General features: G+C 41.7%; 1 protein-coding gene across 2 annotated transcripts in view; it reads right to left on the minus strand.

Annotated features, from left to right (window-relative positions):
- Positions 1-6205: 6205 nt before the first annotated feature.
- The window catches only part of SLCO4C1 (solute carrier organic anion transporter family member 4C1), a 38236-nt gene continuing 26223 nt past the window's right edge, over positions 6206-18218 (minus strand). For both annotated transcript variants that reach the window (XM_082191761.1, XM_082191760.1), the window contains exons 10-13: positions 16297-16478; positions 13356-13420; positions 11656-11793; positions 6206-9644 (exon numbers count right to left, since the gene is read on the minus strand). In XM_082191761.1, coding sequence (XP_082047887.1) covers positions 9520-9644; positions 11656-11793; positions 13356-13420; positions 16297-16478 — 510 coding nt within the window. In that variant the 3' untranslated portion in view covers positions 6206-9519. The remainder of the gene's footprint in view (positions 9645-11655; positions 11794-13355; positions 13421-16296; positions 16479-18218) is intronic.

An 18218-nucleotide genomic window follows, 5' to 3' on the forward strand; every position in this document is an offset into this window, starting at 1 on the left:
CCGTTTTCAATGGAGCCCAGCAATGGAAGTGCACAGCTGTATTGAGGCAGCCCCAGATGTTGAAATTTTGTGCCCTAAAATTGTTGTGCCTGGGGCAACTGCCCCTGTGGGCTCTCTCCATGCTACACCACTGAGGGACCAGGTGCAGTAGAGCCAAGGGCAGAAGGAAGTTGAAAACAACACAGGTGGGTTTTGTTCATTTATTATTATAAGACACATGACAGCGTTGGCATCCAATGGATGGAGGAGTGTGCCATCAGTGATAAAGTGAAACCACTGAAAATTACAGCACCTGCTGTGGCTTTACAGACCAATATGGGAGAGACATGTTATGTTACAGCTGGGGCAAATGAAGGTGTCCAGTTTGCGCCATGGCATTTCTTCTCTCTGTGCTCCTCCCAGTGATCATTTCTTCTCTGGTCACTGCTGTGGATACACAACCTGACTGTCTGTCACTGTGGTCGTCTGCAAGGGATTCCCACACAGTGGGATTAATGTTACCAGCCTTCATGTCATGTTTGCAGGCATCTTTATAATGCAGAGTTGATCCACCAACAGGCCTGGTGCCTAAAACTACATGCAGCACATCCTTGGAGATCCTGCCATGACAGCAGTATGGGATTATCCAGTATGGGATTGATTACAGATGTTGGGCAGGTTTTGTGGTAGGTATTGGGTATGTATCCTGAAATCAACCAGCACACTGGCAATAATAAATTAACATAATAATATATTCCACATAGGATGAATAATCCACACTTCTCTGCCCATCAAAAATACAAAGATGTTTACAAACTCAAAATTCCCTGGAATTCCTGTACAAGTGGGGTGGGTAACATTTTGGGGCCTAAGGGCCACTTTCACTATTCACCAACCCTCTGGGGGCCACATGCAGAAATAGGTGTCGCCTGAAGTGGGTGTTGCCGCCCAAACTTCAAGAAGAAGGGTTGTACCACACAGACACACAGCCCGCTGCTTCTCATCTCTGCAGATCAGCTAAGGAAGAGTGTATCACACTAACAGCATTCGCTCAGTGTTTGCTTTTATGACCTGGGGGTAGAGAGATTGGCATCTCTATTAGGTCCACGGGTCTTGGCAAGGTTCAAACCTCTCCAAAACACACTGTGGTGTGTCTGCTTTTAGAAATTAGTTTCCTTTTCCTGTTTCCTGCCAAAATCGGTGGGGTGGAGGCAAGCTAGAAAAAAGCAAAGCTCATTGTGCTCTGAAATCAATGCTGAAGGAAAAAGTGGGGAAAGCACCAAACAAATAAACAAATGCAATCCAAAGAACAGGCAAAGCTGCTAAATGATACTGAAAAGCAAATCTTTATCAAATAATAACAGCCCTTGTGAAACCATAAAATTCCCAGCACTTTTCAGCTGATGACAACCTTCCTCAGGGATGCAAGATGAAGGTTCTTCTATCAAAGGAACATCTCATTTCTTTTTCAATACCTGTTCTGTGGCTCTCCTTTTGCTTCCTCTGGAATATATCTGAAGCAAATGTTTTGATCAATTGTCCCAAAAGGTCAGTCGAACAATACAATCTCATGAGCTACGCGATCATTGTGCATTATCAGCAGAAGTGATGGCAAGTTTAGCTCAGCACTCCTCATGCTATACATGGAGAAAACTCCTAAGTACAGAATACAAAATACGATCAGGCAGAATTATGAAATGGAATCCTGGAGATATGGTAAAGGAAACTGCATGCTTGGTGTCAGAGGATCTTGGCTTCTTGTATTTCGGGACTGAGGACTACAGGAAGGAACGTAGAGCAGCCCAACCGAGGGCCAGCTCCTAGTTTGGGGCAGCCCTTGGCAAAATGTCATCCCATGAGGACTTTCTGAAAGCCACCAACTTGGGTGGCTTTTAAAGAAGATAATACAAATTCATAGAAGACAAGGCTACCAATGGCTAATAGCCACAATAGATATGTCCTTCTTCCAGTTTGCTTGGAATCGCAGGTGGGCAGAGTACTGATGCACTCAGGCCCTGTGTTTGGGCTTCCCACAGGCATCTGGTTAGCCACTGGTCCAATCTTTACTCAATTCCTCATGGATCTCTAGGACTTTAAGCAGGACCACATCCCCTGGAACCCCTGGAACAGATTTAGGTGTGTGTGAAAGAAGGACAGGATGGAAAGTCCCATTGCATTTGCAGTAATCCTTGCACTAACAAGACCTTGAATTCACACTACATTGAATACAACCTACCGTGTCTACACAACACCCGTAGAATCACAGTGATGTTGCATGCATCGAAATGGAGAGCGATGCTGAGAGAATATACACAACTCTAAGAACATAATTGGCTAATTTTTGTGTAAGTTGAATGGAGCAGGCATTCAGTTGGGATCCAGTAAAGCCTGGAAGGTGGGAGAAAATTAAGAGTGACGAAGAACAATTTGGAGGACTGTGGTTGTCTATAAGCAGTGTCTCAGATTGATAGCAAGGAAATATCACTAACAAATTAGGGGCATGGCAGGAAAATGAGACATGAGCAATAATTAGGCAAAATACATGATATTAACATAAATTCACATAACACAAGCTTACAATGTGAACTCATCTGAATATTAGTTCCGTTTCTTCGGGGATGTCTCTTAAAGGTTGTGATCTGCTGAGGTGGTTGATTTCTGCTGCAATTCCTCCCCAACTTTTAAACACTTCCCCAGGAATGGAGTTGAATCTGTGTGCAACCAACTTTGATATGTGCCCATGCTCTTAGAGCATAAAGAACTGACTTACAAAACATTTCAGATGAAGGTCACCCACTTTGACTAGACCGAAACACAATAGTAATGTCCTTTTCTTAATCTTCTTGAAGCCTTTCCTTCCAAGCATTACAGTTTCATCCCTCATTTCTTTTGTCTCATTTCACGTCTCCTCTTATGGCTGCTTTAATATGCTTATTCGCCAATATCTCACTTGAACAGCTCCAATTCACTTACTGTAGGTAATTAGCTCGGAGTTCCTGAGCCCCTGTCATCTGCACTGCGGGCTGCTCTAGCTTGCTGAATATTTTTTTTTTAAATCCTCCTTGGTTAGAAACAAAAAGAGACTCTGGATAGAGTAATGGGATTATGTGGCCTGATCTTTTTGTCAGTTCCTGTTCAGACTTAAGTCTATGTTTTCTTTTCTTGTGTTTGTTGTATGCCTGTAGGCATGGGAGCCAACTCCTAGGGATCAAGGTCCCTTCAGCGCCCCCAATAAAATATTTCAGGGGGCTAGACCCCCCCCAAAAGTTGATGGGAATTGTCATTCAAATGGTTTGTGTGTGCCATGTCTTATGATCGATTATGTCCCATCCCCAATATTTTATTCAAGTTGGCACCCCTGCCTGTAGGCGAAGTGGAGATTTTAATCTAGGCTAGTTAGTGTATTTAAGTGCGGAGAATCAGTGGGTTCAGTAGCACAGAACAGGTTCAGAATTGTTTGGATGTGTATATGGGAGCAGACATCGTCCAGTCTTCCATTATTGTACCTGGTCCTATCTGAAACCAAGTGAGACCACTGGTCCATTTAGCTCAATATCACTATGCTAACTGGCAGTGGCCCTCCAGGATTTCAGCCTAGAATGCAAACCATGTGCAGCCATTCCTTTTCAAGTCCCATGGGGCCTTCTTCTCCTGCTCGCAAAGGTCCATCCAATGCTAAGCTCCATATTTCATCTCCTGACAGAGTATAGTCTTACTCACCAATGTCTCACATCTACTCTTCGACCATCTGTCATCCATATTTACAACTTCCATTGCCTGCCACCTAGTTGGCTTCTTCCTTGCCTCCTGATAGAATCAGCCCTATTCTTTCTTTACCTTCTGTAGTTTCTGAGCTGAAAAAAGCATCCACAGGGATGGAAATCCCATCCACCAACTCCTCCATTCAAGATGACCACCTAGAGTTGATTTGTGATATGTTGATATGTGTGGATGTCTTTATGAAATTAAAGGCCCTTGAAATAAAATATGTTCTATAAATGGAATTCGTGTGGGCTTTTTTTACTTTTTTACTTTACAGAAAAGGACATTGCTTTTGACAAAGCATACTACAATCTCAAGAGGAATAGCATACAAAATGTAAAGTCATGGTCACTGAAGGTATAATGAGAAACAAATCATACACAGAAGATACTGCAGAGGAGTGTTCATACTCATACCAACTTGTACAATGCGGACTACCATCTTTCACATCGGGCTTAGTGGTGCGTTGCACCAGGGCACCACCCTCTCAGGGGCACCTGAGTGAGTGGGGGAGCTGCGTGGCTTTGCTGACGGCCTCCCCTTTCCCTGCACACCTGCCAGCTGTACCCTATCAACCATATGGCTGGCGGGTGTGCAGCTTGCCTCCCAAGCCTCTGCAGGAGGAGAGCAATCCCTGCAGAAGTTTAGGATGGAAGCTGTGCCACACCAACGATATGGCTGGAAGGCATGCAGCTTCCTTCCCAACCCTCCGTGGGGATTGCTCTCCTGCAGCGGCATGGGGGGAGAGTTGTGCACACACACACCCCAAGGCTGGCAGTACGCAGCTTCCCCCCCCCCCACTATCCATGGTCATTTGGGGGCACTGGGCGGATATTTGCACCCCAGCGCCACATCTGCTAAAGGCAGCCCTGCGGACTACTTTAACTCAAATTAGGGGGCCAAACACATACACAAGTGGGGTTTAACCCCAAGAAGATTGCCACTCATTTCCAGTGAATCCATAACAATCTGTTAGAGGAGCTGTCCCAATATGTGTTCTTATCACCGTATGTGGTGTCCTCCAAAGATGGAAACTTTTTAGACTGTGATCTTGTTAATGGTGGAAGCCATTACAAAGCAAACCATAGTTATGGTACTGTTTGATGTAGCATTATGGACTTTGTTTGATGTGGGCAATGAAGGTCCATAGAGCAGAGGATTGATCAGCCACTTTTCAGTGGCAGCAGAAGTAGCAATAGCTCTGACATGGAAAACATTAGGGGAAGTCTGTGCAGCTAGGTGGCACAGACAGGTGTGGCAAATTGTCCTTAGGGAACGGTTGACCCAAGTTATGAAGGTGTCTAGAGGACAAAGGAAACAGGTCAAAATATGGGTGTTTAATTTTATCATGCACAAAAATAATAAGAAACAAGGGTGACCAATACCATTATGTATAAACCTTTGGACACCCTAATCGTAAGGCATTGTTACTTCTCTGCTGTTCTTTCTGTTTAGGAGGGAAGTCATTATTAGAAAGACACCTTAACAAAAAAAGTGAGACTAAAAAACCGAGTTAAGAAAATGCAGTGATCTAACTACAGCATAAACCTACAAATCCAACCTTATTTGATTGTGCCTGCTGGAAGAGAAAGGTAAAACCATTAGTTTTTTCAAACAGAAATATTCTATGTGCTTTTATATAGAGAGAGAAATCATTTTCTGTCCAATATGAGTTACTACATGAATTGTCAATACTCATAGTTCCATAGTTTAGTTTACTTTAACTGTGAAGTCAAAATATCTTAGGTTTGATTGTTTTCCTTGTATTATGTGCTGTCAAATTTTCAGTAAATATTACAGTATATACCGGTAAATATTTCAAAGACAATGCGTATTATCTCTTCCCTATTGCATGTACAGGAAGAGTCAATGTCTCCAGTCCACCCTCCAAGATTGACTTGTCATTACCCCCATTAGAAGTCAATAATAATAATAATAATAATAATAATAACCACTCCACCCTTTTAAATGGTGGTTGCATTTCGTGTAATAAAGGATTGAATCTGTTGCAGCTTCTTTACTCTGATCTTTTAAAAACTAAGCACAGCCTAAAAACCTTATTCAGCTTCCGAGAGAGGTGGTGTTGCGAGAAACAACAGCACCATCTGTTGGCGGAATAACGCTAAAAAGTTTGGTCCTCTTTTCTCATGGCCCAATATGAGCCACTTCTTCTCACAACGCATGCTTTTCATAGATGTAAGCAAAAAGATGTTATATGCACTCATAAAACTGTGGAAGTGGCACTAGTGTGGTTGTTCCAGCAACATGACTCAAAACAGGTAAGTGAACCTAGAAGCTGGGAAATAGCCCTGACAGCAGCTTTAAATTCTTCCTGATAACAGGTTTTGCATAAGTCTTGCCTTATATTTGGAATGCAACATTTGGTTTAAAACTTTTAAGCTAATAAGCAAATGCAACAACATTATTAAATCATTCAGAAAGAAAGAAGAATCCACAACATTAATACATTTGAAATAAAACTTTATTTCAAGTCAAATATTTAAAAATAATCTGTTTGAACAAAATAAAAATTGTAAGGCATTTACCTCTTGGTGTGATGCTCTAAAATAAATACTCTTTCATTCAAAATATTATGTGAAACTGTTCAGCACAACAGAAGTACAGTCTGTTCAGGATCTTTGCATAGAGTTGTGTGATATGCATATATGTACACACAAATACATTTATTGATACAACAAAATAGTGCAATTATCTGGCACTCAGTGGCAATATAAAAGAGCATTCTGTTAGCTTGCAAACAGCAAAATCATAATGTTCACAGAGCCTGAGCATACCTAACTCTGTTAGATGGTTTCCATTGGAAAATACTATTTGACACTAAAAAACACCAAAAACAAATCTTGATAAGGTCTTCGCACTGTAATTGAAAGAGGATTTATATACAATCCTGCACCCAAATAGTAGTATGTATAGAAAGCTATCTGAAAGAGAGCACAGTGATTTCTGCAGGAAAATTACACATAAATGGGTCCAGGACCATAGCCCACTCGCCAAAATTTAGAGAAATGTGTTTGCCAATGTTATGTAAGTAGCTCTGTGCAAGCAACTTCATTTTGTCTAAATGCAATAAAGTACTCCCCACAATTCACAAGGGGGAGCTGCAAAAAGCAATCTGACAGAACCAGATTTCTATGCAGGAAAAGAAAAGAAAATCTTTTGATTGCCTTGATCACCCACATTTTGGATTGTGGCTGAACTCTTTAAGGCATTTGGTTTAAGAAAAGTTCTGGCAGTCATAATAAGGCTGGCTTAAAATGGCAGAAAGTTAATTGGTTCCCCCCAACTATTTCTTTCGAAATGCATTTTAATGCTTCTAAAATGATCAGCCCTTTAACATAATAATACAACATACGTATAAAACCAAAGGTGTTTTCTAACCCTATGGATGTATTTGCATTATATAAAAAAGACAGTACGGTTGATAACTTTGTCCAGATCACTGCAAGAAGAGATTATGATTCACATTGCTTGTGAATCAAAATACTGAGACAAAACTTTTTTTAAAATGTAGAACTGAAAAAGCTTGAAAAGCAGGAAGAGTAAAGTATATTACTTGCTTGTGCTGCAGAGATTCTAACTTGTGCAGGCTTCTTTTTTTGGTGATCTATTACAGCACCCTTTTACTGCCAATGATCCCAAGGACCACTTTTATGATACCCTTATAAAAACAGAAAAGTCATGTTGTGAATCACTGAAGCTGCACCTACATTCAAAGGGCAGTATTTTTATGACTGCTGGGGGCATAAGATGCTGTAAATGCATCCTAATTTACCCCTCCACACCATTGCTTTGGAATTAATGGAAAAACATGTGATAGAAAATAAGGTGGGAAATGATAACATCCTCACATATCCTAGCGTTTATGAAGACGTTTAAGATTCAACGCACTCCATTTTATGGCACTAATATTGAGAACGCATGAGAATGTTTAACTTGATGTTGGAATGACAAGAATCACAAATTAATTTTATGAATGTCGAAATGTAGACATATTATTTCTGCACTTCTCAGATACACTTCAGTGAAAGTTCTGTATCTGAGTGTTCAGACATACAAAAAATAATAATTCATCTGCAATTGCCACTATTCATATACGAATGGTGACATACACCTAATGGCACTGTAAGGTACATAAAAATGTGTAAGGTTATTGGTTTAACTAGTTTTCAGGTTTAAATAGTAGATAAAATATATATGATTCTCCTGACTAAAATTAGTCTGTTTATAAACAGGCATAGGCCAAAGGTTCAGGTAGTTACATCAAATGGGTTTGGAGACATGACAGCAACCATTTTTCTTGAACATAAAGAGCTTAAAATAACCTTCTTGAATTGAGTTTTTTTAAGTTAGTATTCCTATGGTTACACACACACACACACACACACACACACTTAAACAATGGTACTGGGTCCTGCATGTGAAAATCTTTCTAGCAATTTTCTTGAGCCACACAAAGACAAAATGCTCTGGCAAATGCCTCTGTTATATAACATTATATATGCTTTCATATATATAAAAGCATATATATAATTTCATATATATATGAACAACAGAGGCATTTGCCAGAGCATTTTTTTCTTTGTGTGGCTCAACAAAAGAATTCAAGGAAATCGCTAGAAAGATTTTCACATTGTGTAATTGTACCGTTTCTGTCAAGTCAAAGCCTACAAGTCAAAGAAAGCCTACAAAACAGGCACTCAGTTTTGTCAACCTGGCAAGCTATGTAAACAATCCACATTTATCCTTTGAGAGACAGAGGTGCAAATAAATTTAAAGCACTTTGCATCTATGGTCAACTAGCCAACAGTATTGTTGCACAGTGAGCCTGGTATGTGGAAAACATTACAAGAGCTTTAAACAAGTAAAATTAGCTCTTAGGTGGCTAATTCTCTGTAGTGCATCACAGTTCACTGACAGGTCAGGTCAGATGCTCAGGAGTATAGGGGCAAGTGCTGGGCTTGTGGAGATACCAACTGCATGAATAAGTGGGGTCTATGCATGTGGCTGTCATTATTTGCAAAACAGCAGTAGTTACATGTATCTGCTATTTCATACAGAAAGTGCTTCTGTGGGGTTCAGCAGTGTCATAAATCTGCTAGTGGCACACAAGCTCCTAAAGCCAATTGCACATAGCTGCTGATGACTGGAAAGAAACAGCATAAAATTTAAATGTGCCTCCGAATGATTGATCTCTTCGACATAAGATTAAAACAAAGTGCTATTTTATATTCTGCAACATTCTAGGAGGTTGGATCCAGATTTGCCTTTTCTGTTTGCAGAAGAGATTCACATCCAGTGGTACCTCCCACTGGGGTTTATTTCTGGAGGCAATTTTTGTCGGTTTCCTCTGCAACCCCCAACCCCTCTTCCTCCCAGGCTGGTACATATTTGGGAGGTTGCCAGAGGACGTTGAGGAAGGAAGTGGGAAATCAGTGCATATTTCCTCTTCTCCCCATCTTCTCACCTAGTGGAAGAATAATCTTAATGGAGTTGCATTTCTGGAAAGTCTGGATACAACCTCATGGTATTTTTCCTGAATGAAACATTGTTTGAGGTGACTGAAATAAACCTGACAGGCTGTGTTTATTTTATTTTTTATTTTTTTAAAAAAAACTTGAAACAGTTGCTCAAGATGTGCTCTGGTGCTGGCATGATTCATATTTAGCAGAGCCAGCTGCTATGACACATTCTTAGAAAGCCATCGCTTCAGTCTTAGTTTTTGCGTTTTTTGCGTTTAAAATTTAGGGGTTTGCTGTGTTAAAGTTGTACAGAAGTCACTGCTTCTTCTTTCTTCTCTGAAGACTCCAGTTGCTCTGGTGGAGGGTTATATATGAAAACTGCTGTAACAGTAAAAATGATGGAGATGACTTTGGCAATGACGCCTGCGAAAGGGAAAGAAGGAAGATTTGCAGCATTCTAACAATTTCCCTTTTGCTAATTTAGCAATTAGTGATAGCTTTCGGTTTATCGTGTTGTAGATTTATTTCACACCTCTTTGGAGATCTCAACAACAAAACCTATATTGAAGCTTTGATATTCCACACATTGATTGATTTATTGATAAGTTAAAAGGCAGCCAATTAAGATGCAGTCTACAATTGGCATTGGGCCAGCTGAGGGAGCTATAGAAAGAAGAAGAGTTTGGATTTGATATCGCGCTTAATCATAACCCAAAGGAGTCTCAAAGCGGCTAACATTCTCCTTTCCCTTCATCCCCCACAACAAACACCCTGTGAGGTGAGTGAGGCTGAGAGACTTCAAAGAAGTGTGACTGGCCAAGGTCACCCAGCAGCTGCATGTGGAGGAGCGGAGACACGAACCCGGTTCACCAGATTAGGAGTCTACCGCTCTTAACCACTACACCACACTGGCTCTCAAGAAAGAGGCAGAAATAGCGCTCTGTGTAGAGGGAGTCCTGCCAGACTGCCATGTGGAAGACTGCAAGGCCAGTGGCACAGCATATGCCGGCGCTGCCCAGGGCGGGCACATTCCTGAGGGGCACAGGGGCGCATTCCTGAGGGGCATAGAGGGTGCCCTCCAAGGCGTGGGATAGCCAGACGCGCACCCACCAATCCCGCTTCCTTCCTCTCTCCTTCCTGCTTGCCTGCCTCCTTCCCATCCTCTCCCCTGCCTGCCTGTCTCCTCCAGCCGGGAGCATGGGGCAACTGCGCACCACCCACAACAGCGCACCACCTGCCCGTGACTCCTGGCTGGAGGAGAAGGTGGGAAAGAGGCAGGCGAGCTGGAAGGGGAGAGTAAGGAACCAGCAAAGCAGCGCAGCAGGTCCCCCCGCCCCTTCCTCCAAAGGCTCTTGGTAGGCGTGTGAGTCCGAGTCGCAGGTGGGCGGAGCACCGAATGTCAACCCTGCTTAGGAATGACACCCGGAGCTCCCCCCACCCTGCACCTACCTTCCTCCCCCAGTGTGCAAGGCTGAGGCTGTGTGACCATACCAACCAGGGCAGCTGACAGATTCCAACAGTGTGCCCACAAAGTGCGAGTCTCACCATTGGGTAGCCTCCCACCCCCCATCTTGGTAAGCAGCAGTGACACCTCTGCTGGGAGGCTATTGCTGCAGCTCCACCTGACGAGGTGAGTCTGTCCTGACAAGGGATAACTTCCAGTTTCCTCTTTCACGTCTGCTGTCAGCCATTTATGGTCTCATCACTGCATTTGTAGGAAACTCACATCTGTCCATGTCTGTCACAATAACTTCCAGCAAGCATCAGGGCACGTTAGGTTGCCCCTCGCGAGCAATAAAAATAAGAAACTGCTGATCCTCAGACCATGTACAGTGGTACCTCGGGTTACATACGCTTCAGGTTACAGACTCCGCTAAGCCGGAAATAGTACCTCGGCTTAAGAACTTTGCTTCAGGATGAGAACAGAAATCGCGCGGCGGCAGCGGGAGGCCCCATTAGCTAAAGTGGTACCTCAGGTTAAGAACAGTTTCAGGTTAAGAACAGACCTCCAGAATGAATTAAGTACGTAACCAGAGGCACCACTGTACAGTGGTACCACAGGTTACATACGCTTCAGGTTACATACACTTCAGGTTACAGACTCCGCTAACCCAGAAATATTACCTCGGGTTAAGAACTTCAGAGCTTCAGGATGAGAACAAAAATCGTGCTCTGGCGGCGCGGCAGCAGCAGGAGGCCCCATTAGCTAAAGTGGTGCTTCAGGTTAAGAACAGTTTCAGGTTAAGAACGGACCTCCAGAACGAATTAAGTACGTAACCAGAGGTACCACTGTATTCAGTTTGCTTAGCATACCAGACAAATGAGAAACAAAACAGTTAATTCTAACTACAAGGTGCCTCCCCCATCCTATATCCTCACTGGAATTGTTCAGACTCGGACTATTTGGAGCACAAAGCTTTGGAGAGATACTTACTTATGCCCACTAGCATATAGGCCATTCTGTGGTTGTTATAGGTCCAACATGATCCTTTACGTCCACACTTATCTATATCCCAAAGTGTACAGGTACTGTCTATTGAAACACCAAAGAGGATTGGTCCAGGTATGCTGCCTGTAGAAAATGGAATGGTGAAAAACAATAACTGAAAATGCAAACTCAGATGCCAAAACCATGCTGTAAAAGAGAGGTGTTGTACAAATAGTGGACTTCTATAACCAATAAAGAAGGCTCTTCAAGCATTCCAGAATAATATAAATATATTTTTGCCTTTATCAAAATGCATGATTGCAAAACTTAAAGACGTAGTTTATATGTCTAAAACTATTACTAATGGCAATAGCAATGTTTTAAATAAACCCTATGCTATCAATTGACTGTCAATTTTTTTTCATATTTTAAGATTCAGATTATGATCCAGATCCTCCTGTTCTCAGTTACCTCTGCAATGTGCTCTCTCAAACAAGAACATTTATCTGTGCATTCATGCCTCCAGATCATGCCCTCTGAATGCACAGACTAGCCAGTGTCACCATATTGATGCTTTTCCTCAATCTCTAATAAGTTTTCACTTGATAAATCATCAAAATGGAAATGAAACGTAGAGCCTGGCAAAGTTCTTAACACAGAACTATCAGACAAATTTGGAACTGTTGAAGCAAGAGAGGGCAAATCCCCACACACACCAATTTTCAGTGACGGGAGACCCTCTGGGGGACCCAATCAACCGGTCAGATTTGGCTGATAAGCAGTAGTACAGATGGAAAGCCCTGGAAAAACCCAGAAAAAATGGGGGGCACTTTTCCCCCCCGGGTTGTTGTTGTTGTTGTTTTGCAAAGCTGTTTCCCCCCAGAAAAAAAATGGGGGGGGGAGTGTGTGGAATATTCAAACTATATCAAACGTTTTTTTTCATTTTTTCCAGAAAAAAAGGCTTTGGAAATAAAATGGGCAGGGGAGTATGGGAAAAACGGGGGGGGGGGTGGAAAAAACCTGGGTTTTTCCCCAACTTTTCCAGGTTTTATCCAGGCCTTCCAATGTCTATATGGGAGATAAGGATCTGTCCCACTAGTCTGTTCCATGTCTCCAACCCTGCTCCAGAGCTACAACAGAGTAACAAAGTGTGCTTCAGAGCAAAACTCCATGAGTTATTATAAGGAATCAGGAAAATATGGCAAGATTGTACTGCTTGGAGCACTATATGTGGCAGTTTATATAGACGTGTTATGGGATGTAGAAGAATATTGCTTATTTAGAAATCAACAATATTCCAGAAGCCTATTCATTTACAAGTTATTTATTACTAAGTTTTGCTCAAAAGAGACGGTGGCTAGCAACATAGAATTTAATGAAATCTAAAAATATTCAATGAAATGAGCCTTTCATGTGTATTTTAAATAAAAAATAAACACAAATCAGCAGCAATAAATTATCAGTGGTATCTCCTCCAGAGTAAATATCAACTTAAGAAAGATATGTTTTAAAATTCAGCCTGAATAAAGTTAATGATAGTGTGCATCAGCCATGTTCGAGTCACCTGTTACCTGCATTTGTACAGGTAACATCCTGATCCTTCCTTTTCCATAGATAACTATGGAGCCTCGGGGCACCTGTGATCCTTAGAACTGTGAACATTGTTCCTAGTTCCTACTTAAGTATAGAGGTTTTAGAAAACATACCCAAAATTCGTAGAAAGAGCATGTGAACCCCCATAGCAAATGATCGGTGCCTTTCTGGTACACACCTGTAAACCAAAGTTTGATTTATTGTTTAATAGAGATTTATACCATCCTTCAGCAGAAATTATGAGGATGGTTGACAGTATAAAACATGCATAGTTATCTTTAAAAATACAAATGTTAAAACAGCAGTGAGGGAGAGCACCAAAATTGGTATGAAAACCTCATCCAATTTTAAAATACATTAAGATTTGAAGTTTAAGGAAATGGCAGCAATGTAACTTTCAAATCTACTGCTTCTTCTGTTCATCTATATTTTCAAATCATGCTTCCATTTGTTACTTCTCATTTAGAAGTATGAAAACAGTTTTTGTTTTCATTCTGTAATTTTGTAGATACAATGCCTACTTAAGAAAAATGCAGTCTTTAAGAATAAACAAGAGACACAATAAAAAACAAGAAAAACAAGAAAATCAAATTCAACAATATATCTGTAAATTGTTCCATGCTGGTTTTTAAGGAAAGGAAAGGCAAAATTATTATGTGATTCTACAACGTCAAAGAACAGTTTTTGCATCGTATGAGAGTTCCAAAACACACATACAGCAAGGGATACTGTTATCCACAAAGAAGATGTTGTTATGCAATACATTGCCTACAAAATATCTTAACTGTTTTGGCTATCCAGGCTGCTGGTGTGAATTCTGGAATAGGCAAAAAAATTGCCACCATAAGCTCCAACCAATACTGATTAGTGTCCGGCCTGATATCAGCACCCAGAATCATCGGACAGCTGCCAGGGCTCTGGAAAACCCACAGTGCCTACCACTGGTGCCTAACTTGGGTCCCTGTTAAATAAATGTCCTTTTCCCAGTGCTGGGCTATAGTGCAGGAAATTAAAATGTTAGCTTCCAGTGGAGACCAAATGACTTCAAACTTGAATCCTGTTGCTGCCCACGGATGAATAAATCAACTGTGGGGGAGTCCTAGTTTAGGCAAGGGCCCACCTATTTGCCAAGGACCCTTCAAACCTGGGGAAAAACCATGTAAAAAACATTTTACATGCAGGTTACTATATATTTTATTATTATTATTATATTATTATTATTAGGAATAGTAATATTCAAGCACAGATGGACAAATCAGTCAACTTTCTGTTATCTTAGTTTCTAATTTTTCCTGTCTTAGATTTAACAGCAATTTGCACTGGAAATACCTTACGAAAATGTGTCAGCCTTTTAGTGCAAGTTTCTTTTAATATGTAATATGCAGTTTTAAAAATATATGCATGTTTGCAAGCAATTTTCCTGAGTTAATGCATTTCACATGCTATGTCCACTAATATATGCATTTATATACGCCCTTCACCCTAATACAGCCGTACCTTGGTTCTTGGACATAATCTGTCCTGGGAGTCCATTCAACTTCTGAAAAAGTTTGAAAATCAAGGCACGGCTTCCGATTGGTGGCAGGAGCTTCCTCAATTCTGGGTTTGTGGCATTTGGGAGCCAAAACTTACCAAGGCATTCACAAACCAAGGTGCGACTGTATGTGTATTTTTGGCTAGGTTGACTAGAGAACTGCATTGCAAAGTTTAGAAAATTGTGTATTTCAGGAGATGGCTGTATTTCAGTTCACACCTTGTTTCAGAAAGTATGGGTTTGGTAAGTTTGACTTTAAATGCAAACTGAATCAGATTTCTCCCCTATAAGATTCCCCCCACCCATATTCAGCTTGCTTGTGTTATTGAACTTACAGGCAACTTTCAACTTAAATAGGGGTTATGTTCCAGAGATAACACCTAAAGCCAAAATCATATATAGTCAGAACCCATTAGGTTTAATGGCTTTTTTCCCCCAGACACCCACTCCATTTCCACCCCCCCCCCTTTACCGTGTGTGTGTGTGTGTGTGTGTGTGTGTGTAAAAGGTAAATGACCTCTGGGCGACTATGGGGTTGTGGCGCTTATCTTACTTTCAGGCCAACCGTGACAGAAACCTGAGCACACAGAAACACTGTTTACCTTCCAGCCTCAGCGATACCTATTTATCTACTTGCACTGGCGTGCTTTCAAACTGCTAGGTTGGCAGGATCTGGGACTGAGAAACGGGAGCTCACCCCGTTGTGGGGATTCGAACCACCAACCTTCTGATCAGCAAGCCCAAGAGGCTCAGTGGTTTAGATCACAGTGTCACCCGCATCCCTTTTACCATACACACACACACACACACATAAATCTAAATCCACATAAGTTCTGTGTTACCTGTACTTCATCATCTGTAGACATCAACTATACTGCTAGTTATATTCATAAACAATTTTACAGATGACCACTCCACTAAAACACACATTAGTCACATAATGTATGACACTTCCTCCCTCTTAACATCATTTAAAAGGAAGTTAAATAAAGTTACAACATAGTCAATATCCTTCACCTCTACCCAGAATATCTCTGGATTGTATCCAAAGTTAGTCATGCTCAGAGTAGACTTATTAGCACTGAGTAGCACTTTGTGCAAGTGGAAGTAATTCCACTTACACAACCAGGATTTTACCCCCCCCCCCCCAATGTTCTGGGGGGTTTCCCCAATGCTTCAGAATGGGTTTGTGGAGAATAGGAAACACACATGAGGAGGAGAGCAGGGAAAGTCCCATTGGACGAGCAGAAGTCATTCTGTTGACACATTTATTTAGCTGAATACTGCCCATTGAAATGAATGGACATGTAACTTAGCTGTGTTGATTCCAGTGTGTCTACTCTGAGTATAACTTAGTTGGATGTAACCCTCTGTTCCTTTCTGAATTGTGGTAGAGAAGGAGGTCAGAGGGGGGTAAAAAGAATGAGTGGTTTTTATTTTTTTATTTTAAAAATTTAGAGAGGAAATTTATAGCATTTTGCAGTGATCAGTAAGTAGGACAGAAACAAAATGAAAACTACCTTAGAATGGCCACTGTTGTTGGTGTCACTGCCATGAACGTAAAAACAATAGTGAAGAAGAAGAAGCCAAGGAACAGAGCCAGGGATGAACAGTTTGATGCACATTTCCCAGGGGTAGCCCCATAGATGATATTCTCAATGGTAGATTTGGGATTCACAACACAGTCACAGTTGGTGAAGACCTATAAACAGTGCATATATACAAATATGAGCACAACAAATGAAGTAATCATTATTTCCAATATTAGCAATACTGAATAACAAAGTTCTTAACCAATTACAGCAGAAACAGAGAAGATGTTTCTATGGAACTGCCTTCATTTCAACAGGAAAGGGAGGACCATGAAGTCAATCCACAAATTCTGCAATGCACCTGGAGCACTGCCCTGGACATAGGGCTGGTGGAGGAGGAAATCAGGCTTAGAACCTAAGAATGTCCATGTAAGGAAGCTCACAGGAAGGAAAGTTCCCTGATCCCCAGCACCCCCGCCCATGCCCAACATTATTCAAGATGGCTTCTCACTCTTTAGGGAGTGGGGACATAACTGGCAGTTGGGGAGATGAGGGGGGTGGCAAACTTTCCTTCTACGAACTTCCTTAAGCTAACTTGCCTTATGGTCCAAGTAATACAGTGGTACTTCGGGTTACTAACAGTCCTGCTTACAAATGCTTCAGGTTACGAATTCCACAAACCCGGAAGTAGGTGTCCTGGGTTGCGAACTTTGCCCTGGAATATGGATGCAATTCGCTTCCGGGGCCACGGGAGGCCTATGTAGGGAATGTGCGCCTTGGGTTAAGAACGCTTCGGGTTAAGAACGGACTTCCGGAACGAATTAAGTTCGTAACCTGAGGTACCAATGTAATGAGAACTATCTTGCTCTGTGGAGGAGCAGATCCCTGCTTTAGTTGAAAACTATCACCATAGTTACACACATGAGGCATAGAGAGGCATGCATGAGCGGACTAGCCCCACATCCCATCCCATCCTGTCATGCCATCATATGAAAATATTTTATGTAGTGATGAGCATGGAAGAATCAAGATCTATCTGAAGTGAAGAGTTCAGATTACCAGACCAACCCCCAAAACATGCTTTAATAAATTTGTCTTGAGAAAATAACTTCTCTTGTATGCTATTCATACAAGTGTTGTACAAATGCTAATAATAATTAAGTAAATTAATGAATTAATATACATTTGAAAAGGACACGTTTGCTAAATACAGTAGTACCTCAGGTTCCAAACACCTTGGGTTACAAACACTTCAGGTTACAGACTCCGCTAACCCGGAAGTAGTACCTCGGGTTAAGAACTTTATCTCAGGATGAGAACAGAAATCGTGCGGCGGCAGCAGTGGGAGGCCCATTAGCTAAAGTGGTACCTCAAGTTAAGAACGGTTTCAGGTTAAGAACGGACCTCCGGAACGAATTAAGTTCGTAACTAGAGGTACCACTGTAAGCACTTTTAGCACCCAGAACTCAGAGGCAGACCAGTGGGCCGAATTTGGCCTGAGAAACTGTTTTTGACAAACCACACTCACCTGTACCACACAAATGTCATATGTAGCATGAGGTGTGGGGCAGGCAAAGGCGTGGCTGCAGTGGAACAACTGGAAGCTTAAAGTATGCTCCTGATTGTACCTTGGGAAGCAGGGCTTGCTTAGCAGCACTAGTCAGCTGACTGGTGTTGACAGTGCACATTCAAAGTGGCTCAGTGTAGCATCCAATCAGCTGATCTGCAGTGACAGTGAGCCCCACTGAAGTTTTTCACTTGCAAATGCGGTCTGAATGCAGACTATGCCTCCAAATAGACTTTAACCAGTGTTATCAGCTGATCAGCAGCTACAACAAGTCCCTTTGAATATGCGTCTTCATTGCCAATCAGCTGACTGTGCACCTTCAAAGGGGCTCATTCTTAGTTCC

The sequence above is a fragment of the Podarcis vaucheri genome (assembly GCF_965113315.1).
Source record: "Podarcis vaucheri genome assembly, chromosome: 11".
Lineage (NCBI taxonomy): Eukaryota > Metazoa > Chordata > Lepidosauria > Squamata > Lacertidae > Podarcis > Podarcis vaucheri.